This window comes from Danio aesculapii, chromosome 4 (genome assembly GCF_903798145.1).
Source record: "Danio aesculapii chromosome 4, fDanAes4.1, whole genome shotgun sequence".
Taxonomy (NCBI): domain Eukaryota; kingdom Metazoa; phylum Chordata; class Actinopteri; order Cypriniformes; family Danionidae; genus Danio; species Danio aesculapii.
This window is the reverse complement of record NC_079438.1, coordinates 4,694,444-4,719,247: the sequence shown is the minus strand read 5'-3', so window position 1 is coordinate 4,719,247 and position 24,804 is coordinate 4,694,444. Positions and strand designations below refer to the sequence as shown.

At 40.2% G+C, this 24,804-nt stretch overlaps 1 protein-coding gene across 1 annotated transcript in view; it reads left to right on the top strand.

Annotated features, from left to right (window-relative positions):
• The first annotated feature begins 5,002 nt into the window (after positions 1–5,002).
• The window catches only part of LOC130221896 (NACHT, LRR and PYD domains-containing protein 12-like), a 28,705-nt gene continuing 8,903 nt past the window's right edge, over positions 5,003–24,804 (top strand). Inside the window, exons 1-10 of the mRNA XM_056454436.1 lie at positions 5,003–5,101; positions 16,834–17,112; positions 17,261–19,061; positions 19,202–19,375; positions 19,461–19,634; positions 19,751–19,924; positions 20,031–20,204; positions 20,308–20,481; positions 20,589–20,762; positions 20,866–21,039. Coding sequence (XP_056310411.1) covers positions 16,854–17,112; positions 17,261–19,061; positions 19,202–19,375; positions 19,461–19,634; positions 19,751–19,924; positions 20,031–20,204; positions 20,308–20,481; positions 20,589–20,762; positions 20,866–21,039 — 3,278 coding nt within the window. The 5' untranslated portion in view covers positions 5,003–5,101; positions 16,834–16,853. The remainder of the gene's footprint in view (positions 5,102–16,833; positions 17,113–17,260; positions 19,062–19,201; positions 19,376–19,460; positions 19,635–19,750; positions 19,925–20,030; positions 20,205–20,307; positions 20,482–20,588; positions 20,763–20,865; positions 21,040–24,804) is intronic.

Here is a 24,804-nt window from a genome sequence, read left to right as displayed (position 1 = left end):
AGCGAGGGGCGTAGTAGCTAAAAGCCGATTCACCCTGCTTTGACTGAACTCTTGGAATTTCTAGTTTATTTGATCCTAAAGATCTGAGTGATCTGTTAGGTTTGCATTCAGTGAGCATATCTGTAATGTATTGAGGTCCTAGGCCATTTAGTGATTTATAGACAAGTAATAATACTTTAAAATCTATTCTGAATGTAACTAGAAGCCAGTTTAAAGACCTGAGGACAGGTGTGATGTGCTCTGATTTCCTGGTTCTGGTCAGAATTCTGGCCGCAGCGTTCTGGATGAGCTGTAACTGTCTGACTGTCTTTTTGGGAAGGCCAGTGAGGAGGCCGTTACAGTAATCCACCCTGCTGCTGATAAAAGCATGAACAAGTTTCTCTAAGTCTTCACTGGAAACAAAGCATCTGATTCTTGCAATGTTTTTGAGATGATAGTATGCTGATTTACTGACTGCTTTGACAAGACTATTGAAACTCAGATCTGACTCCAGAGTCACAACAAGATTCTTGACCTTATTTTTTGTTGTTTGACCCTTGGAGCCAAGGTACGCATTCACCTTGAGAACCTCATCTCTGTTCAAAATTCCAATCACTTCAGTTTTCTCTTTGTTTAACTGAAGAAAGTTTTGGCACAACTAATTGTTAATTTCATCAATGCATTGGCAGAGGGTGTCAATGGGGCTGTAGTCATTAGGCAGTAAGGCTAGGTAGATCTGAGTGTCATCAGCATAGCTGTGGTAGGAGATTTGGGTTTTTTTCTCATTATTTGGCTCAGAGGGAGCATATAAAGGTTGAACAGGAGAGGTGCCAGAATCGAGCCTTGTGGGACTCCACATGTCATGGGTGTCCACCTTGACCTACAGCAAAACATTTCCTCAGCTCAGAGTCTATTTGGTCCCTCTCTACATTGAGTTAAAGTAACTCAGCAGCAGAGTTAAAGTTAATCAGACAAATAAGTGATTAATGAAGTGATGATTGAGCACTGATGATGAAGAACTGCTGTTAATAAGCAAAATCGATGAAGAGAAACACAAACACATCAACTGACTTCAGTAACAGGCTTAGATGAAATCAGCTGAAATAGGGGAGAGCGGGGTATGTTATACTTTTTGGTTTTGGCTAGTGATGTGACGTTGTGCGCCGAGGCTTCGAAGCATGTATCAAAAAAACGATACATCTCGCAGTGAAGCAGTGTACCGGAGCTTGATTCGTTTAGCCATCATCACGTGATCAGTGACGTTTGAAGCTTCACTTTCGCCTATACCCACGTGACTGAATTTTGATTCAAAGGTTTAAACACCCCATGGGTTAGTAAAGTGTATAGCGAGAGATTAGGCGTTGATTACATGCGTTTCTACTGTTTCAAAGCACTGCACCGGTCCCACACATCAGTAATTAAACTAAAATACAACAGTCATTTATAGTAAGAAGCTTTTGAAGCATACTAAAGTGCATTAGCGTATTTTTACAACTATCTTTAAAGAAAATCACTGCATATCGTAGTGTAGTGTTTAACGGAGACCAGCTGGCGAGCGCAGCCCGAAACCTTCACTCACATAGCCTCCTCCTTAGAGCATTCGCCTCCCATGCAGGAATCGCTGGTTCGATCCCTGCTTGGAACGAGTGGGTGGGTGAAGGACTAGTTGGAATATGATAAATGTAAATACTTTTGAATACCTTGGATTTTACTACAGTCATTTGTGGTGTAATGTAACATACCTTATGTGTAAAAACGACAGTAATTGAGTATTTTGTTTATATTACTGTTGTTGTATTACTACATGAATGAGTTGGTCAGTTGTGAACATTTGACATTATTGCTTTCCCACACTTTAACCAGAAGAGGTCCTCATCGAGCGCTGATTTAGAAAACTTCGAGTAATGAACCTTTTTCCAAAACAATTGAGTCGAGCGCATTACTGGTTCAGAAAGCTTCATTTCACCATCACTAGTTTTGGCTAAATAATAAACAGAGTAATGAGGTTAGACCAAGCAACCTCCCGCTCTCCCTCAGGAAGCCAATACGGAAGTAACTGAAACTGCAATTCATCGAAATTCCGCTAGTCCTGGCTCCATATGGAGCATATTTCAATTAAGCCCACTGTTAGAATGGCCAACTTCACAGCAGAAAAAAGGGTGTTTACAGCCTGGTACAAAGAACGATTTTGGTTCATATAGCTATTATTACCTCCCATGACAACTGTGAGGGGGTGAATTTTTTTATAACTCATCCATTTCCTTTATATTAGGTTATATTAAGTTTGCATAATTAAGGGCGTGGTCACTTGAGTGACAGCTAGGTCTCGCTGGTCGTGTCACTTCACCTCAGCTGAATCCGGCAGATTAGCCACTGATCTCGGCATATTCATCGTATTTTTGTTTTGTTTTATGTGGCTTTACACAGTCAGCTGCCTTTTGGACTTATTTATTACAATTATCAGATGATATGGGATGCTGTGTGCACTTAATTGTGCTCACAAACCATTCACGTGGTCTCCATTTCCCAGGTGAGTGAAATTTTATACTTAACATACCATCTCTATAAATGCATTGGTCTTATTTAATATTATTTATCATTTATAATGTTCTTTAGACTCGTAAAGCACTCCAGAATGTGACAGATTGATTAGCTGTAGGCTCTAGAACAGTCATCTGAAGCGTTATCATACAGTGTTATGCTGGAGTTCATCAACAGTCTTGCATTTACTAACACATACTATATTTGAAGTGTTTGGAAGTAATCCGCGTTTTCCTCCTGTAGAAAAACGTCATAAGAACAATGTTTAGTGGCTTAATGTATTACAACTGTGTTTTAAAATGTCTAAACACTTTACTGATATAGTGTACAGCCAAGCACATGTGGTCAGAACACAAACGAGTTGCAGGTAATGAAGTATTAAGCGTTTCTCCCAAAGTAAAGTCTGTCTAGCCAGGTCTAAGCAAAGTGCCAGCAGGTGTCTGTAGCTCCGCTCACTCTCCGCCTCTTTGCCCTTGTTTGGTATCCCGCCGTGGGTCCGATGACGCACGAACAAAATGGCGACGGTTGGCCGCGCCTACTTGTAGCTTCATTTGCAGTGTTCAGAAACCTATGGGTGACGTCACGGATACTACGTCCATATATTTTACAGTCTGTGTGTTAGACAAACCATTTGTTTTTTTACCAACAACACACAAGCCTCTCCTACAAATGAGCACTGGTTGTATAATCACCGGACCTATGGTTTCTGTGCAGTATTGCCAAAAGTGCCAGGAGTATAAAAACCTGCGGGCCAAGTTGTAACAGACAGAGGGTTAGCTGTAACACATGCTTAAAAATGCAGATTTTACACAATTAATTTAAATCCAGCTTACTTTAAATAGTAGCTATATTTCCTCAGTTTTATTTTACATAGCACAGTATGTTTATTTATTTATTGGATAAACACATTTGGATTTATTTGGATTATTATCCATTATTATAGAATGCATTTATTTGTAGCATTAGCAATAAAATATTTCATTTTTATTTAAAAAGTTCACAGCATTCAAAATTTATCTTGTTCATTTAGTTGGTATCCAACAGTGTGTGGCTCATTTGTAACACCCTGTTACTACTAACCTTGCTGTGTCGAGTTTTCCTCAAAACTGGCTAGCGCTCACTGTGGTTTTTTTTACATCTTTCAAAATGGTTCCATCTTTTAGCCTAGAAGACAGTGATCACAACAATATAAGATTTTACATACATACTTTCACAGATTTTTGTAAATTTAAAAAATGGACAGTAATAAAACAAACTTTGATGCAGCAAAAATGGTTTCTCCTGTGTTTCTCGTCCAAATTTCGCCAAACTTTTTCAATAATTGGCGTCTGCCGACACTTTGGTGAAAACCTCAGAAGCACACCATGGTTAAACCTGAGCGAATACCTTAAAACTCTTACATTTTACCCCACGTTACTTTGTGCTCCCCTAAGCTCAATAGCTGAGCAACATCCTAGAGTCTGATAGTGGGGATGAAGCTCTGTCTGGCTCTGCTGTAGTGTTACGGAGATCAATACTGTCTGAAACTTATCCAAGATGCGGCTTATTGAAGCCTTTTTGAACAGCTTCGTCATTGTTGATGTGCTACTTTCACTCTTTTTCTCTATTAAACCCTCACTCTACACCACATGTGTCAATTCCAGTTGCTGGAGGGCCGCAGCTCTGGATAGTTTAGTTTCAACCCTAATTAAACACACCTGATCAAACTAGTGTGTGTAGGTGTGTTGAAACTAAACTGTGCCCTACTGAAAAATCCAGCTTAAACCAGCCTAGGCTGGTTGGCTGGTTTTAGCTGGTCGAGCAGCCTGGTTTTAGAGGGGTTTGGGCCATTTCCAGGCTGGTTTCCAGCCATTTCCAGCCTGGTCTTAGCTGGTCAGGCTGGGAGATGACCAGCTAGAACCAGCTTGACCAGCCTAGGCAGGCTGGTAGCCCAGCCAAAACCAGCTATGTCCAGCTTAAACCAGGCTGGTCAGGCTGGTTTTAGCTGGTCATTTTCCAGCCTGACCAGCTAAGACCAGGCTGGAAATGGCTGGAAACCACCCTACTGAAAAATCCAGCTTAAACCAGCCTAGGCTGGTTGGCTGGTTTTAGCTGGTCGACCAGCCTGGTTTTAGAGGGGTTTTGGCCATTTCCAGGCTGGTTTCCAGGCATTTCCAGCCTGGTCTTAGCTGGTCAGGCTGGGAGATGACCAGCCAAAACCAGCTATGTCCAGCTTAAACCTGGCTGGTCAGGCTGGTTTTAGCTGGATTTAGCTGGTCATTTTCCAGCCAGACCAGGCTGGAAATAGCTGGAAATCAGCCTGGAAATGGCCAAAACCCCTCTAAAACCAGGCTGGTCAACCAGCTAAAACCAGCCAACCAGCCTAGGCTGGTTTAAGCTGGATTTTTCAGCAGGGTGCAGAACTGCCGCCCTCCAGGAACTGGAATTGACACCTTTTCTCTACACACCATCAGTTTTATTTTCCTTTCTCATGTCTCAAACATGTTTTGACGTGTTTTCCATAGGTGAAAATATTTTCAGATCTGCTGTTCAACTCAACAGTTCAGCGGAGGAATAGTAAGATCTGCAGGCATTATTTGAGGTGAGAGTTTGCTCTTTCTGTACTTTATATCATCTACGAGTGTCGTCTTACAGTTTTTTAGCTGTTTTTCCACAAATTTCAGAACCCTGTTGTAAATTTTCAAGATACAAAAGTCACTACTTATAACACACGCTCTCCAGTGTTCAAAACTCTGCATGCGGCATTCATTTCCTTAAAGAAGTCTTGCATTTGCAGGATCATTTGTTCACATGATCCTTTTATCATATAAATACTACAGGAACAGAACTTTAGATCACCAGCACATTCAGTAAACAGTCTTTAACAGTCATTAAACATTGGTGTTTAAAATATATGATACAGGTTTCATTATGGTTTATACATAAGCGTAGAGGCAACAGTACAGACAGTGGATACACTGAACTAGTTTTATTTATTCCATCATAATGTAGGTTTACAGTCATTTTTTTTCTCACTGCACTTCCCCATATAGCTGATATATGGCATGATATATGGCAACATATGCAAATTACAATTGGATTCCACATAATGTATATAAAATGTCATAATAGACAATAATTTGTATAAATAGTGCACATTTACGTTCACATTTTTTCAACCATATTATATATATATATATATATATATATATATATATATATATATATATATATATATATATATATATATATATATATATATATATATATATATATATATATATAGCTTAAAGGGGCTAATAATTTTGTCCTTAAAATGGTGTTTAAAAAATTAAAAACTGCTTTTATTCTAGTCGAAATAAAACAAATAAGACTTTATCCAGAAGAAAAAATATTATCAGACATACTGTGAAAATTTCCCTGCTCTGTTAAACATCATTTGGGAAATATTTAAAAAAGAAAAAAAATTCAAAGGGGGGCTAATAATTTTGACTTCAATTGTATATGTGTGTGTTTATGTGTTCATATACAGCCATATGGACACCTATACAAATTATAGGTAATATATTTGTAGGGGTGAAATATATATAACATAATAGATCATATATTTACGTAACATATGTACATATTTGTAATTCTAATAGTTGAAAAAATGGCAATATTTTGACATGTATGACATTTTATATATATGTAAATTTCATATGAACTATTATGTCACATGTAATTTGCATATATTTCTACATATCAGATTTCTATTTTGAGATCTGTGTTTCCATCGGTCTGGTCTTGTGGATTTGGTCACAGGTTCTCCTCCACATCACAGTGGTGTTTTCATTACTCGAAAATCTTGGAAAGAACCTTCTGTCAATGTGAGTCCAGGCCTGACATTGGTCTGCTGTGATTGGGCTTTCTTACATACAGTACAGTAATGTCAAATATGAAAACCTTGTCTGTAAAAGTGAACAAAGAATATATATTCAAAAGGCGGCAACACCAAAGCTCAAAAAATGCTAATTTAATCAAATTAAAAAGGCTGACACAAAACGTGTAATGTTTAGAGCACACGGCTCTTACCTGATTGTCCAACGCAATCTCACGGCAATTCGTAACTTTTTGATCTGGCTAATTCGTATGAATTCGAACGATCTAATTCGTACAATTTAGCACGATTTGCTCATCACCCAATGACGGTTAGGGTTAGGTGCCACGCCTCTTTTTAAAAATCGTACATTTTCGTACGACTGAACTTGTACGAATTCGCACGAATTAGCCACTAAACTGACAAAACGTAAAATACTTACGTTTCCTCATGAGATCAGGCTGGATTGTCTGATCTCATTGACTAATGAAGAGGCGCGTGCTCTCAATGTTACACATGTCGTGTCAACCTTTTTAATTTGAATAAATTTACATGTTTGGAGTTTCGGTGTTGCCGCCTTTTGAATATACATTTAGCACTTTTTGCGTTTTGGCTAAGCACCCACTTAATGATGTGCGTGCTTTTGTACATTTTTACATGGAACAAAGAAACCAAAAATATGGAATAAAGATGAAATATATCGATTATGTAGTCCAGTTGGGTCATCTTCTGAGGTAACTGATGTCATTTGATCCATCCTGAAACTTTCATCATCTAAACATGTAATATTGTACATCAGTTTCTACGCATCAAGAGTAATGCAACAGTTGTGTGTCATTTTGAGTGCTTGTATCAGTTGATAATAACATCATGTTAAGTAAATGAATACGCATTTATTTCAAATGTAATGCTTGAGCTGCATTTTGAAATGGGATCAATTTGATGTTTAATTGTATTCTATTGGAAAATTGATCTTAATTTCAATGAACAAAGTATATTTGACCTGTGTTGTATCCAAGCTTTGGAAAAAATGTTTAGCAAAAACGTACAATTTTGGCAATGGTTGTGAATTTTGTGTTTAGAGTTTTGAAAATTGACAGCAGAGTTCTAAAATTTGTGGCAAAACGATTGTAAAAAAAACTGTATAATTAGTTGATCATCTCTGTGTGTTCCTGAGACTTTACTGTTGAGCTGAAGTCGTTTTGATTATTTATTCTCCACCTTTTAACGTCGAGTGTGTTTCTGAAAGAGGATCACAGAAAGCAGAAACCTTCTCATTCTGCTATCTCTGTGTTTATTAGTGATCTGTGTGTTTATGAGTGATCTGTGTGTTTATTAGTGATCTGTGTGTTTATGACTGATCAGTGTGTGTTTATGAGTTCAATTCAATTCTCCTTTATTTGTATAGCGCTTTTACAATGTAGATTGTGTCAAAGCAGCTTCACATAAAAGGTCATAGTAAATTGCAACAGTGTACTTCAGTTTGTAGTGTTTAAGTTCAGTTCAGTTTAGCTCAGTTCAGTGTGAGCTCAGTTCAGAACCATGCAAGCCAGTGGCGACAGCGGAGAGGAAAAAAACGTCACTAATTGGCGAAAATGAAGAAAAAAACCCTTAAGAGAAACCAGGCTCAGTTGGGCACGACCATTTTAATTTCTCCGCTGGCCAAACGTCTTGTGCAGAGCTGCAGTCTCAGCGGTGGAGGCTGAAAGCTGGCCTCTGCGAAGACTCGTCTGTCCCTGGAGCGTCACAGGAATCAGTCTCAAGTTCTCCACTCCTCCATGACCACCACAGTAGCTGCTCAGGATACGGCCTGGTCCAGGATATGGAAACCTTGGGATCATCTCGTCGTTGGTCTTGCATCGAATCAGTGACTCCGCATAGTCTGAGGGCCTCGGGAAGAGTATCCCCAGGTGGAAATGGAGAATAAAGAGAATAATTAGCATCACTGCTGTTCATAGTGTATATAAACAAGATGCAGAAACCTGTGTGGAAACCCGCTAATGTGTGATCTGTCTGTTTATGAGTGATCTGTGTGTTTATGAGTGATCAGTGTGTTTATGAGTGATCTGTGTGTCTATTTTAACTCTCAAATCAACTGTTAACACATTGGCCCTTTACCAGTTACATTAGCATTCTCGTCGTTTAGCATGAAACTCATTTGTCCATTTAGTCATTGACCAATCGATTGTCACTTTTGGATGAACACTAGGCCTTAAACTGTAGTGACACCCTTGTACTGGACTCTGTAAGAGATCACCCAAGTCAAAAGAATCAGAAGAACCTTCATTCTCCCCAGTGGCATCTTGCAATATTTTGCAAGAGACAGCAGTTTCCTCCTGCCCTCCACAAAGCAACTCATCTCCCCCTCAATGCAGGGTGATGGGCTCAGACCCAAGTCATCATAGCCTGTCATGTCCTCAACACCAAAGCAGACATCCCCAGAATTACCCTGTTCAAAAACTATGTGCCTCAGCCAAGTCCTGTTCACCATAGCACTAGCCAGTCTGTAATTCACCTCAGATAGTCACTGTGCTATTCGATAAGGGCCTCCATATAGTGGAGCCAACTTGGCAGCAATGTTTGCTGTAGCATATGACCTGGCGTGTGTTTTCAAGCGCACTAGGTCTCTAGGAGCATATACGACTAGTCATCGACACAAATCATAGTGGCGCTTTTGTTTCACATGACTAGCCTTCAGGGCTGTCCTCAAGTGATCATGAGTCATTGACAATGCATTGGCAGAGAGGGTCATTCAAATAATCCGTAGGTGGTTCAATAAGATGATCTAGCGGACTTGTCAATTCATTCCCATAAAGCATTCTTGCGGGACTAAATCCTGTGCTTTTATGGGGTGCTGTCCTCAAAGCAAGACAAATCTGCAGGATGTATTTGTCCCAAATTGTATGCTTATCACCAACATAAGCTCTGATCGCAGTCTTTAAAGTTCTGTTGACTCAGTTGCATTTGTTTGGGGATGATAAGCTGTTGTTAGCCTATAATCAGACCCTACAAACTCAAGAACTTTATTGAACAACGCACTCACAAATGGGCCCTCCTATCCTAAATAAGATGTTTAGGCACTCCATGTCGTGCAAAGATGTCAACCATGAATCTGCTTGCAGCGGTTTTTGCACTGGCTTCCCTTATAGCACTATCCTCCTCCCACTTACTGAAATAATCAACAAAACCCAAATGTATTGGTTTCCAGAAGCAGGACAGGGGCAAAGGGCAAAATCAAAATCCACGCCGACATACTCCCAGGGTTAAATGGCATGCACAAGGACTAACAACCCTCCCGGTTTCTATTGGGAGGGTTTGGTGAGCTGACAAACTGTACAGGAAGACACATAAGTGTGTACATTACTCCTCATTTTGGGCCAAAAAACCGGAGTTTAAGTATTGCAAGAGTTTTTTTTTGTACCAAGATCTCCCGCAGTGGGGTGATCATGATAGTACTTTAGGATTGACCTTCAAAGGCCAAAGGTGCTACCAACTTCAAATTTTTCCATGGGTGCATACCACACTGGACATTCACAATCTTGTAATACAAGAATCCGCCCTGCACTGTGTATTGATCCTTAACCTTATCATCATCCTCAACTGTCCCCAAACTCTCCAGGTTGCTAAGCAGCTTGCCAGTTTTAGGATCATCCAACTGAATCAGCCGTATTTGCTGCCTGTTCTCCAAATCAATTAGGGGTTAGATATGCAAATCCAAACCAGCAATGATGGCATAGCCAGGCAACACATCCAGAGGGCCACTAGAACCAGGCAAGGGGTTACTGGACAGAGCATCAGGAACCCGAGTGCCCACCCCAGGTTTGTGCACTATGCTGAAATCAAAATCCTGCAACCGAAGACACCAGCATGCTAAATGACCAGAGGCATTGGGCCTTGACAGCAGCCACTGTAAACTACTGTGGTATGTGTACACGGTGACATGCAGACTCTCAATGTAAGGCTGGAAGTGTTCAAGAGCCCATGTCAACCCCAGACACTCCTACTCTGGAGTCGAGTATGGTTTCTCAGCCTTATGCAGAGTTCTGCTTGCGTACGCCACAACAACTTCTTGCCCTTTCCAATCTCTCTGCATCAAAGCTGCCCCTAGACCTGCATCGCAGGCATCAGTGTGGATATAAAATGCCTTTCCAAAGTCAAGGAACCTCAAAACAGGCGAGGAGTTCAAACATACTTTCAGTTCATCCATGCTCTTTTGACAAGCAACATCTCACACAAAGGAGTTTGCCTCCCGTGTCAGGGCACACAAAGGCTTCCAATGAACCTAGGTTATTAGCTGCTCAGTCCCAAAAATTGCCTCACTTGTTTAACACACTGTGTGGCAAACTCAGACACTGCTCGTATTTTGTCGACATCTGGCAAGATGGCATCAGGTTTTACCTTGTATCTCAAGAATGCAAATTCATCTCAGCAAAACTGACACTTGCTTAACTTCATAGTAAGTCCAGCTGACTGCAAGCGGGCAAACACGATAGTCCACACAGAATCTCCATTCACCTAGTAACTTTGGCACAATAACCATAGGTGAAGCCCATGGACCATACACAGGCTCAATGACATCCTCATCCAGTATTGCAGCTATCTACTCCTCAATCAAATTTCCTTTTTACTGGTGAGGCCCGGTAGGGGGTAAATTCACAGATTTTGCAAAGCCTGTGTCAACTGAAATCTCAGCCAATGTAGTATGTCTCAATTGGCCGCCAAACTTCCAAAATTGTTTCCAGAAATGTCCATATTTTCTGTTGTTAAAAGAAACTTGTCTGTGTCTATTGTAGCAGGAAAGAAACTCAAAAACACTTTTGTTTTTCAAGAACAAATCCAACGAGAAATGCAGCAAATCCCAACCAAATGGTAGCGAACGCACACAGACTGTCTCTATAGTAAAAGAAGTCTGTTCTGGGACTCCGCCGAATGACGTTTGATCTCCGCTGGGGTGAAATAAGCAAATCCTTCCAAACGTTACAAAAAGACAGTTTTCATTGCATCATCCACAACTGATCACAGCATCACTATAATTTCTAGCAAATTTGCAGATAAACCAGAGATCATTTGTTCGGGCATCACTTGTAATCTATCGTGCATGTAGAAAAGTACTCACAACATGGGTCACTGTTGGAAAACGTATTTCTTTTACCAGTGTAAGCAAAGCATACAAAACAAAACAGGCTCGGTAGTTCGCACAACAGCCGCTTCACACTCACTCATACACTTGGACCATTACAATACTACCACATAACTTGTACTACCGCCAAGGTAAACTTCAAAATGCCTTAAAGTTAACAACAGGGCTAGTGCCTCTTCTCGGATGTTGAGGTGAGCAAGTAGCAGTCCCCTGCCCCACATGACAAACATGTTTACATTTATTTTCAAGTGGTTTAACAAATGATAAAAGTATAATCAGAAGCATAAAAACAAACAAACAAAAACTTTAACTAAAGAGAGTAAAACTGATTAAACCGAAAAATGAAAAGAAAATAACATCAGAAACATACACTAATTCCCTAAACATAAACAAGAGAAAAGGGGTTCACAGGAATTAAATGGCACGCACATCCCTACAGTTTCCCACACAGAGAGAAGGATAAGTATAACAATGATAAAGCTTTTCTAAAAGACTACAATAAGCTGTAACTTGGCTAAGCTCCTTACAGTAGTGATCTCTGGTACTTTCAGCAACACTACAGTAAGGCAAGACAGAGGTTCATCACTCTAACATCAGGCTCCAGAATGGCAAACATGTTGCTCAGCTTTTGAGCTGGTAGAGTAATGAGCAACAGATGCAAACAATCATCTGACTCCCCTACTGAAAAGACCAGCTTAAACCAGCCTAAGCTGGTTGGCTGGTTTTAGCTGGTTGACCAGCCTGGTTTTAGAGGGGTTTTGGCCATTTCCAGGCTGGTTTCCAGCCATTTCCAGCCTGGTCTTAGCTGGTCAGGCTGGAAAATGACCAGCTAAAACCGGCTTGACCAGCCTAGCCAGGCTGGAAGCCCAGCCAAAACCAGCTATGTCCAGCTTAAACCAGGCAGGTCAAGCTGGTTTTAGCTGGATTTTGCTGGTCATTTTCCAGCCTGACCAGCTAAGACCAGGCTGGAAATGGCTGGAAACCAGCCTGGAAATGGCCAAAACCCCTCTAAAACCAGGCTGGTCAACCAGATAAAACCAGCCAACCAGCCTAGACTGGTTTAAGCTGGATTTTTCAGCAGTGTCTCATAAAGACAAAATCCTTTGAGTGACATTTCCTCAGCTCAGAGTGTGTTTGGTCTTACTCTAAATTAAGTAAAAATAACTCAGCAGCAGAGTTCAATTTAATGACTGAATTAAGTCATTAATTAATAAAGTGATGATTGAGCCCTGATGATGAACACCTGCTGCTAATAAGTAGGTAAACTTTCAACAATTCTGACTCCAAATTTGTAGCCTCAATATCTAAGTCTTTGGTATAATCAATAAATTTTTTCAATGAATGTTTCCTGGTCAAATTTAAAGCAACTTTTTCAATAAGCCTCAGTTAATTTCAGTTATATCTCTGCATGACAGTAAAGGGAGTTCTCAGATCAGTCGGAGGTACCAGATTGGTGGGCGAAAGAAGCGTTTTTCAACTCATTGCTTGACATCAGGTTTTATCCATATTTGCGTCAATGATTCTGTGATCGATCTCATGGTCTGCTGAAGAATGCCGTGAATGTGCACCTATCCTGGCTGTCTACACCAGGCTTGACATAGCGGCTCATTCTCATCCTGGATCAGCAAACGTGTAACAGACTAAGCCAGGAGGACCCGATTAAACTAGGTCAAGCTGTGTACTTTTCTCTTATCCTGGCTTTCTTGATTCCGTGTTGTTTATTCCCTTATTGTTTGTTTTCTCCCATCGTGGAGTTTTCCTTTTATGTTTATTTCTCTGTTTAAGCATTTTGTATACCTCAATCAGAAAAGAACCTCAGTTGAATGTTTGCTGCTAAGTCAGAATTATTTGATATGGATGGCTCAGTGGTACATCTCTCCAGTCACTACACCGCATACCTGGGTTCTAGCCCGGGTTCTTACAATATTATTAATCATTTATGAAAAACCTTAAACAGCATTTTATTGAGAAGGGTCTGATTGCAAACCGGGTGTAGATGCAATCTGAGCTGCATGTAATGCTTTTTAATGCCCTCACCTAACCCTTCCCATCCCAATGATGTCACTGGCTCCATTGAGTGCATTGTGTCTGACATTGCATCGCTGAGAAATGCAATCACAGCTTGTATCATAAAGGCTGCATCCAGATACTATTGATTTTATCCAGCGGAGCTCAGAAATCTGTGAGGGTTGTCAGGTAACAGGCAGATGGTCATGTCAGGTCTGTCTGGAGCATGAAGCTGTGGAGGACCTGGAGCATGGAGCTGCGGAGGGCCTGGAGCGTGAGGCTGTGGTGCATGGAACTGCAGAGAGCCAGAAGCATCGAGCTGTGGTAGGTCTGGGGGTTCAAGTTCAGAAGACACAGATGGATGCGACAACCGCAAAGGGGCAAGAGGCTCAGGTTAAGGAGGCACTGGCAGTTCGGATAACCCCAGTGGATCAGGAGACTTAGGTTCAGGAAACACTGAAAAGTCACACAGCTCTGGAAAGTCACCTGGCTCTGAGGAGTCACACAGCTTCTGGGAAATCACACATCTCTTGTAGCCTTTCATGGGATGGCAGCTCTGGCCATTTGTCGGATTCCTGAGGATCTGGTGCTTGCCATTCAGGGAATTCAAGAGAATCTGGCGCCCGCCATTTGCTAAATTCCAGAGGATCTTACGCCTGCCATTCAGAGGATTCAAGAGCATCTGGTGCCTGCCATTCAGGGGATTCAAGAAGATCTGGTGCCCTGTCCAGGGACTTAGAAAAGGGGATCTCGCAACTCTGGCAGTGATGGAGGATCTGGCAGCTCTGCAGTGACGGGGGATCTGGCAGCTCTGGCAGCCCCAATGCCAGCAGGACTTGCTGTCCTTGTGGCCATGTGTGTCACAAAAGAAAAAGATTTAAATTTAGAGGATTCTGAGCATGTACAAGTACATCTCATGAACTTTTATATTATGTTAGTCGCTAGTTTTTTTCAGTGTTCACTTTTTTTGTAAACATTCTACGACACTGTCAGAAAAACAGGCACCAATTAGGTACATTAAATATAACTGTACCTTTAAAGGTCCATGATAGGCCATTATTTTGTACCCCATATGCACTATAAGGTCTAACCTAGAGGTTCAAAAAGATAACTTTCAGAGTACCACCCCAGTGATGAACATTTATACATAAGAATGTAGTATACCTTTTAACAGTGGACAAATATGTGCGATTCTCCAGCTGTCTCACCTGCCACCTGTCAAGTCTTTTCTAAAACTGGTTTTATTAGTTTTCTAAAGTGGTTGTTGGTCTCCAACAACAGTCTGATATGCATGCAAGGTCAAAAAACACTTTCATTGTCTTATAATATGCATTTATTTTTACCTAATTATCCCAACAACTCCCATATGATTCGTTCAGCGATTCATATGTTCTCAAACCCCTCCTGTTTGGTCCGATGATCAATTAAGTATTAAGCCACACAGTGGCAAAGCTGAACTATTTTGAAACTTGACCGCCGTATGTGTGTAGGAACAGCTCACACTGGCCATAGCCATGACAAACAGCAGTGAATTACGAGTTCACAAACGCATTTAAATCTGTAAACAAAGCGGTAATCATCGCGTTGTCAACGTGGCTTTAGACGCGATATGAGAATGTAAAGAGTTAACCAGAGACAGAACAAGCGGTAACAATTAACAAAACACAATTAAATAACTGTTGAGAAGTATTCAACTAAGTTTGCCAGTTTAAAGGTGATGATTACTGTAATGCATCGATTAGAATGCATGAGACGAGGTAATTAAATAATGTTGCTTTATTCCACACTGGTGAATAGAGATGTGGTTTCTACAAAAAAGGAATAACAATAAACAATATTAAATCAAAGTTACATTTGTAATACAACATTAAACATAGTACAGTTGGATCAAATATTATACAGGTAAGTAGTTAGGTGCAAATGGATAATTGTATTAAGATACTGACAGCAGCATAATATGGAGTCCAAATTGCTGCTAACTGGGTGTTTATGACACAAACTGGGTCACATGTTGCATGAAATATAGACAAAGGCTGAAATAATCATACATAATGCCTAACATAATATAAACAGGTTGAAATCGAACAATATACACACAGCTGGTAACTTATTAACTTCAATAACGACGTGAGTATCAAATTAGCGGCAGCTAACTATTGCTGCGTCATCTCAAATCACAGCGATCACAGAACATCGAATTAATGCTGGTAAACAACATAAAAACTCTTCTAACATACTCCTTAAGTCTCAGTAAACATACAGTACATGAACATTTATGTACTCACGGTTTAAAACACGCACAAATCCACCAAACAACGCTGATTAGCAACACACAACTTCTCTGCCCGTGCCTTCACTCCGACTACATTGTTCTCTCGTGTGCTCGCGTGCACGTCTTTGAAAGGCACATAGGATAAGTAGTCCAATAGCAACCTCTACAGGACAGGTTGGTGTAATGCTTTATAACAATAACGTTACATAAATTGTAAGCTAGAGAAAACAAGGAGGCAACTATTTTATCGCACTTACTTACACTTGTGAAATGAAAGAAACTGATCCATGAACTGTATACAGTAAAGTTCCTGTCAAGGCAAAGTCCCATACATTTATAGTATTTTTTGATCCTTCCTTTCACAAGTAGCCGATGAATCCCCCGTTGTAAGCGTGTAGATTGCTGAAGCACACAGAAGAATTATGGGTACACAGCACAAGGCTGGGGCTATAATGCTGAGGTATTTCTGCAAGATTAAACTTCAACCACTGACTCTTCACAGCCTCTTTGGGTAGAGAAAATAACACTTACTTTCCCTCATACCTCACACACAGCATCTTCGCAACATGATTCAACCGGAATCTGCTATAGTATTTGTCTTCCTCTTTTTCTTTCTACAGTGTGTGTGGAGCTGGCAGGGGGTTTAAATTTTCCCGGGTCAGCACGCACAACAAATGGGCAGGGCTTGAGTTCCGTAGCAACGTCACGCCAGCATGGCTAAAGACTTATTTATTGATGAATCAATAGTTTTAAACACAGCGTACTTTCAGATTTGAGCCTTAGCTGGATATTTCACTTCATTTAGAGCTGTGTTACTTACTCCATGGGAGGTCGTTTTCAAAAACCCGAAATAGGGGCTCTTTAAGTAGACAAACAAGAAACATCTACATTATTCCTAGTTAGTAAGTACCACTTAAAATAGTGACACTTATCAAAATGTAGCTTTTTGAAATGTCAAGTTTCTAGGTTCATTTTATTATTGAAATAATAAATAAATGCTTAGGTCCGTAAGCTAATTGTAAAACTAATTCAGATGTTGTTGCTCTTGTCCTGTAGCTGTGAATGGGTGAAGCACGATGGCAAATGTTGAACACCTGCTCAACAGCTCACTGGATGAACTGTTAGAAGCTGAACTAAAGAAGTTTCAGTGGTATTTAACGAAGGACAATAGATGTATTTCAAAATCTGAAATGGAGAATGCAGACAGGCTGAAGACAGTGAATAAGATGGTGTCGTGTTTTGGACCAGAAAGAGCTGTGAAGATCACAGTGAACATCCTGCGGAAAATAAAGCAGAATCACTTGGCTGATCAGCTGGAGAATACACAGAAGCAAGGTACTGTTTAAGTTCCTGTCAAACTTTACTAATATAGTGTTGTCTTCCTTCATCTTAATTTGTTTAAGTGTGCAATTGTTCTTTTTTCATTACGGGAAGCACAGGGCATAATTATGTTTTACTTTGATTTTTTTCCCTCTCTCTTCAGAGAACTGTAAATCCCCTCCTCCTGATTACATAAACATCAGCCATGAACTAAAGAAGAAATTAAAGGAGGACTATGAGCAGATATTGGTTGGTAATTCCCAGACGGGTCGTCAGAAGTACCTGGATGATATTTACACTGATCTATATGTGGTAGAGAACGAGACCGGAGGAAAAGAGAATGACCATGAGGTGATACAGATAGAGTCAAAACACAACCAACAGGATAAACCAATCAAGTGTAATGACATGTTTAAAGTTCAGCCTGACACAGGTCGACAAAACAGAAGAGTCCTGACATTGGGGATCGCAGGAGTGGGTAAAACTGTCTCTGTCAATAAATTCATCCTTGACTGGGCTGAAGGAAAAGACAATCAGGAAATAGTCTTCATATTTCCACTGCCTTTCCGTAGACTGAATCTGATTAAAAAAGAAAAGTACAGTCTCATAGGTCTGCTTAACAAGTACTTCTTTAGTCGACCTGGAGGATTGAGCTCTCTTCCTCAAGAACAAGGTAAGGTCATGTTCATCTTTGATGGACTGGATGAATATCGCTTTAAATTGAACTTTAAGGAGGAGGATGGAATTACAGATGTTGATAAGGAAATGACAGTGGGTGAGATTATAACGCATCTCTTAAAGAGACAGTTTGTGCGCTCTTCCATCATCTGGATCACATCCAGACCAGCAGCAGCCAGTCTGATACCGCAACAGCACATTGATCAGGTCACAGAGGTGCGAGGATTCAATGATGAGCAGAAGGAGCAGTACTTCATCAAAAACAGCAGTCCTGATGTTGGTGGTAACTTCATCCGTCACATCAAGAAATCTAGGAGTCTGTACATCATGTGCCACATCCCTGTCTTCTGCTGGATCTCTTTTACGGTTCTTCAGCCTCTGCTGGATCAAGAGAGCAATGGAAAAACACCTACAACTCTCACAGAGATGTACACCAGCTTCTTACTGTCCCAAAAGCAACAGATGAAAGAAAAATACAGCAACAATTCTAAATGTAAAGTGAATGCCAGGTCTTTTGATCACATTGTTCTGAAGCTTGGGAAACTGGCCTTTAAACAGCTGGAGGAAGGACAACTGATTTTCTACAAAACAGATCTGGAGAAGTGTGGCCTAGATGTCAAGGAAGGGTCTGTGTTCTCTGGATTATGCACTCGAATGTTTCAGGAGGAAAGCCCAGTTTCAGGGGAACAGGTTTACAGTTTTGTACATCTCAGCGTTCAGGAGTTCATTGCTGCTCTCTATGTGTATTATACTTACAAAAACAAGAAAGCAAATCTATTTCTTGATTCCAGGAAAAAGCAACTGACATGGAAATTCTCTAAAAAGCCCCTGTTTAAACTTCATATAGATGCAGTCGAGAAGAGTTTACAAAGCAAGAACGGACACCTGGATCTTTTCCTCCGGTTCCTGCTGGGTCTCTCTCTGGAGTCTAATCAGAGTAACCTGAAGAAGCTTCTGCCAAGACTGAAACTCAAACCTGAAAACATCAAAGACACGACTGACTATATCAAAGAGAAAATAGAGGAGGAGAAATCAGCAGAGAGGACCATCAACCTCTTCTACTGTCTGAATGAACTGAATGATGACTTTGTGGAGGAACTCCAGAAGAGTCTGAGCTCTGGAAATCTTACAGCACAGGATCTGTCCTCTGCTCAGTGGTCAGGTCTGGTGTTTGTGCTCCTGATGTCAGAAGAGACTCAAGAGAAGTTTGAACTGCAGAAATACAGAAGATCTGATGAAGCACTGACGAGACTGATACCAGTGGTCAAAAACACGAGAAGAGCACTGTAAGAGTTTTATGTATACACTTATGGCCAGTTCACACATCATATGAGCCGAAGGATTTTTAACTTTGCTCAACACAATAATTTTTTGTCTCTGCTCTGGAGTATCCCTAGATAAAAATGTTTTCTTGTTTTCCTCATAGCCTACAATGCTGTAATCTCACTGCTCAGTGTTGTGAGTGTTTGTCTTCAGCTCTACAATCATCAAACTGTATCCTGAGAGAGCTAGATCTGAGTAACAATGAGCTTCAGGATTCAGGAGTGAAGCTTCTTTCTGATGGACTGAAGAGTCCAAACTGTAAACTGAAGACACTGAGGTCTGAGTTCAAACATATGATTGATTGATAGATGGATAGATTATTATTTACATCAGTAAATTTGATTTATGTTCTTATTTTCCAGATTTGTCATGTGTAAACTCACTGCTGACTCTTGTGAGAGTTTGTCTTCAGCTCTACAATCCTCAAACTGTGTCCTGAGAGAGCTGGACCTGAGTATCAATGACCTGGAGGATTCAGGAGTGAAGCTTCTCTCTGATTGGCTGAAGAGTCCAAACTGTAAACTGAAGACACTGAGGTCTGAGTTCAAACACGATTGATTTATTGATTGGTTGATTGATTGTGCTTAATATTTACATCAGATGAATGACTAAAAGTTAAACGGTAAATTTGATTTATGTTCTTATTTCTCAGATTTGTCATGTGTAAACTCACTGCTGACTCTTGTGAGAGTTTGTCATCAGCTCTACAATCCTCAAACTGTGTCCTGAGAGAGCTGGACCTGAGTAACAATGACCTGCAGGATTCAGGAGTGAAGCTTCTCTCTGATGGACTGAAGAGTCCAAACTGTAAACTGGAGAAACTGAGGTCTGAGTTCACACACCTGATTGATTGATTTATGTTAATTATTATTTACATCAGATGAATGACTAAAAATTACACTGTAAATTTGATTTATGATTTTATGTCTCAGATTTGTCATGTGCAAACTCACTGCTGACTCTTGTGAGAGTTTGTCTTCAGCTCTACAATCCTCAAACTGTGTCCTGAAAGAGCTGGACCTGAGTAACAATGACCTGCAGGATTTAGGAGTGAAACTTCTTTCTGATGGACTGAAGAGTTCAAACTGTCAACTGGAGACACTGAGGTCTGAGTTCAAACACCTGATTGATTGATTAAAATTAATGTTTACATCAGATGAATGACTAAAAGTTACACTGTAAATTTGATTAATGTTCGTTTTTTCTCAGATTTGTTATGTGTAAACTCACTGATAAGTCCTGTGAGAGTTTGTCTTCAGCTCTACAATCCTCAAACTATATCCTGAGAGAGCTGGACCTGAGTAAAAATAACTTTCCGAATTCAGGGTTAAAGCTTCTCTCTGATGGACTGAAGAGTCCAAACTGTAAACTGAAGACACTGAGGTCTGAGTTCAAATGCCTGATTAATTAATTGATTATGCTTAATATTTACATAAGATGAATGACTAAAAGTTACACTGTAAATTTGATTTATGTTAATTTTTTCTCAGATTTGTCATGTGTAAACTCACTGATGAGTCCTGTGAGAGTTTGTCTTCAGCTCTACAATCCTCAAACTGTGTCCTGAGAGAGCTGGACCTGAGTAACAATGACCTGCAGGATTCAGGGGTGAAGCTTCTCTCTGATGGACTGATAAGTCCAAGCGGCAAACTAGAGACACTAAGGTCTGAGTTCAAACACCTGATTGATTGATTATAATTATTATTTACATCAGATGAATGACTAAGACTTACACTGTAAATTTGATTTATGGTCTTTTTTTCTCAGATTGGTCACATGTTGTCTGACTGCTGACTCTTGTGAGAGTTTGTCTTCAGCTCTGCAATCCTCAAACTGTGTCCTGAGAGTGCTGGACCTGAGTAACAATGACCTGCAGGATTCAGGAGTGAAGCTTCTCTCTGATGGACTGAAGATTCCAAACTGTAAACTAGAGACTCTGAGGTAAAATGAAACGTTTCCATGAAATAAATGCTGCCACAATTTACTTTTACATTGTGAAATGACAGTATGAAGTATGATGGGGTGTTGCCATGTATTTTATCCCTACTGAAAAAAACAGCTTAAACCAGCCTAGGCTGGTTGGCTGGTTTTAGCTGGTTGACCAGCCTGGTTTTAGAGGGGTTTTGGCCATTTCCATGCTGGTTTCCAGCCTGGTCTTAGCTGGTCAGGCTGGGAAATGACCAGCTAAAACCAACTTGACCAGCCTAGCCAGGCTGGGAGCCCAGCCAAAACCAGCTATGTCCAGCTTAAACCAGGCTGGTCAAGTTTTTGGTCAAGGTTTTAGCTAGATTTATCTGGTCATTTTCCAGCCTGACCAGCTAAGACCAGGCTGGAAATAGCTGGAAACCAGCCTGGAAATAGCCAAAACCCCTCTAAAACCAGGCTGGTCAACCAGCTAAAACCAGCCAACCAGCCGAGGCTGGTTTAAGCTGGATTTTTCAGCAGGGATGTTAATGATGATTCAATGTGTGTATTTCTTATTTCAAGTGTCAAGTGAAATCAAATATGGAAAGAGCCTGTTGTTTAAAGGGCACCTGTATTTACAAGCTATAAATTGCTTTTAAGTGAAATTTCTGCTCAAAACCTTCCGGATTTTGAGGCACGTCCGAAAAAAAGCTGTTTTGGTGCACTTCAAACAAAAATGAACAACGAACTGAAAGGTCATCATTTTTAACAAATTCCAACAAGTTCTTTTTGAGTTTGTTTGGGTAGTTTGACACAGCTCCCCCAAAAGTTTGCTTTGACTCCTAAACACCTTTGAGCTGCTGTTGGTCTGTGCCAATTACACAATACGTGGGTATGTTGAGAAGCTCCGCCTTCTTTGAATTGCAATTCCTTCCCTCTTTCTCGTTCCATGGTTGGCAGACAGGAGAACAACAACAACACAACAACACTAGTCACATGAATACATTTGAGGGTCACGTAGCAGAGCCAGTGCAGAAGATCACTCCTGGAGGGGGTCACATACTGGCACAAAAGCCCATTTCATAATTCGTCTTTTCTATGAGAGTACATACACCGGTGGAGCCATTACAAATATAACACAATAATAACACAATAATAACGCAAATATATGGTGGTGCTTCTCATGGAAGAGGGTGTTTGCCAGCCCTTTAATCTGGCTGCCCTGCTGAAAAATCCAACTTAAACCAGCCAAGGCTTTGGGGTTTTAGAGGGGTTTTGGAAACCAGTCTGGTCTGAGCTGGTCAGGCTGGAAAATAACCAGCTAAATCCAGCTTGACCAGCCTGGTTTAAGCTGGACATAGCTGGTTTTGGCTGTGCTCCAAGCCTGCCTAGGCTGGTCAAGCTGGTTTTAGCTGGTCATTTTCCAGCTTGACCAGTTAAGACCAGACTGGAAATGGCTGAAACCAGACTGGAAATGGCCAAAACTTTATGACATTCACAACCAGCAAATTAAAAAATAAATACTAAAAGATTATAAAACTCTTTAAATATATAAATTATGTTTTTTCATTGTAAGATGCATTGTGACAGTATAGTTTATTCAAAGTAATGCAAAATATAAGAGCTAGGTATATCAGGTCTGACTGCCTATGTGTGAAATACAGTTACATGTTTCCAAAGTAATGTATATTGTCAGTTCTAGGCACGGCTATGTCTTTTGTCTACCAAATGGCCAGGTGATACTTTCAGGCAAGGCCCTTGTGAGGTTCCATCTATTAGTCCTATGACGGAACTAACAGTATGGGTGAAGGTTAAATGTGTGTAAGCCATTTTAACAGATGTGAAAAGAAATATTTTTATTTGTTAAAATTTATTTTAATTTGTTTCCAACTCTGAATTTAATCTGAGTCCAATTTATGATAAATGAAATTTAGATTCATCCAATTCAAGCTGATTACCTTATAGGTTGGGATTTGGTCTAATTTAGATTGATTAACCTAATTAATCTTTATTTTCAATTAATGGTTCATCGTTTACCCAAAGTCGCTTATGGCCCGTTTCCACTGAGTGGTACGGTACGGTTTGGTACCCTTTTATGGCCGTTTCCACTGTCAAAAGGCGTACCGAACCGAACCTTTCGAAAGGGTACCAAACACGAGAAAGGGTACCAAAAGGCGGAGCTAGACGCACAGCTGAACACTATTGGTTTACAGAGATACATCATTCGCTTATACAACAAGCCAGAATGAAAACAAAAAACCTGCCATGTTTAAAATACACAGCGAGAGATTACAGCGGAATTATAAATACATATAATAACAAGCCATGGTGGAAGCCTGTGGAAGGCTACATGTGCTGCTGAAGATTACAGACACAGATGAGAGGTTTTCACTGACTGTAGGCTATAATTTGTGTTGTTTTTGAACCTAAATAAGGACGAAATGTCTGCTATGTGTAGTTCTTCTGTAGTTGGTAACATATCGGAGACTGTAAGGGGCTGTATGTGTTTATATATGTTAATTTATTTAGTTATTTATTTAATATAATTACAGACGTTACAGTAGGCTGTTTCGCACTGTCATTGATCTGCAGTTATAATCAACTCATGTTCATTGAAAAGTTAGTAATAAACATTTCTACACAAGTATTTATGTGTATTAAGCATCTGTTTTGTGAGAAGAGCTTCTCATATGATATGTGAATGACCTGTACAGCTTTATTGTAGACATTTCCTTGAGCGAGAATGACGTCGACTGAAACTTTCTGTCATACACCACGCCCACCAAAAGGGTACCATTGGTAGTGGAAACGCAAGCCTGATAAAGGTGACCTGTACCGACCCATACTGTACCGTACTAGTCAGTGGAAACGAGCCATTAGAGTCAGTATGCTGGCCAGTTACATCTGCTCACGGACACATCCTCGCCAGTTCTGGTTCTCAGATAAAGGAAATTAGTTTACAGTTATATCCTCCAAGTAATATTAGGCCGCCCCATACTTGCTCCTACATAAAGAAAGTTTGATTTAACCCCTAGATTATTTCATACTAAGTCAGTGATTGTCAGAATCAACAGGTCTCTAATGCTGTGTCTATGCTCCATCCATTGAGCCTGAATGTATGACTAATCCTGGTCGTAGTCTTCGGAAACATCAGCCTAAACAATCTACTAGATTTAAATGATTTCAGGAGATATTAGAGTTAAACAAGAATTTTACATTTATTTGTCAGGCAAAGATCTTCCATTCCAATTCACATAATTAAACAAAATAAGCCAATTCAGATTGTACGTCAATTATTCAAAGATACATTTAAGAGTTAGAGATTAGTACCTGATCATGTAGAAATACATTGCAGCATATAAGTCCTGATGCAGAGATCACTGCAATGGGGTATCCTAGCAACAGAATCCCACAGACATGTCTGCACCTTTCGCCTAAATACTCAAATCATCATAAATTCAAGACAGTAAAAGCTTCACCAAGAACCTTGTCGGGTCTTGAGTAGATGCGAAGACCATTTTCCCTGGGGTGGAGCATCTGGCAAAGATCTTATCAAAGTCAAACCCCAAATGAACTGATATAAGGGAGTGAGTTCTTATTTTAAAGGATTCTGCTTTGAAGACACCTGAAAATCCCCCTGGTTTGGTCTCTTCTTCAAATTCACAACAATATAAAACTAATACTTAAACTTAATAAAAGTACATTTTCAAAATCTGGCTAGTGTCACATCCCCGGCTCGTTCCTGCTACTCCAAATCACCATTCTCCCTCACCATCTCGTTCCTGCAGGTCCAATCATCAC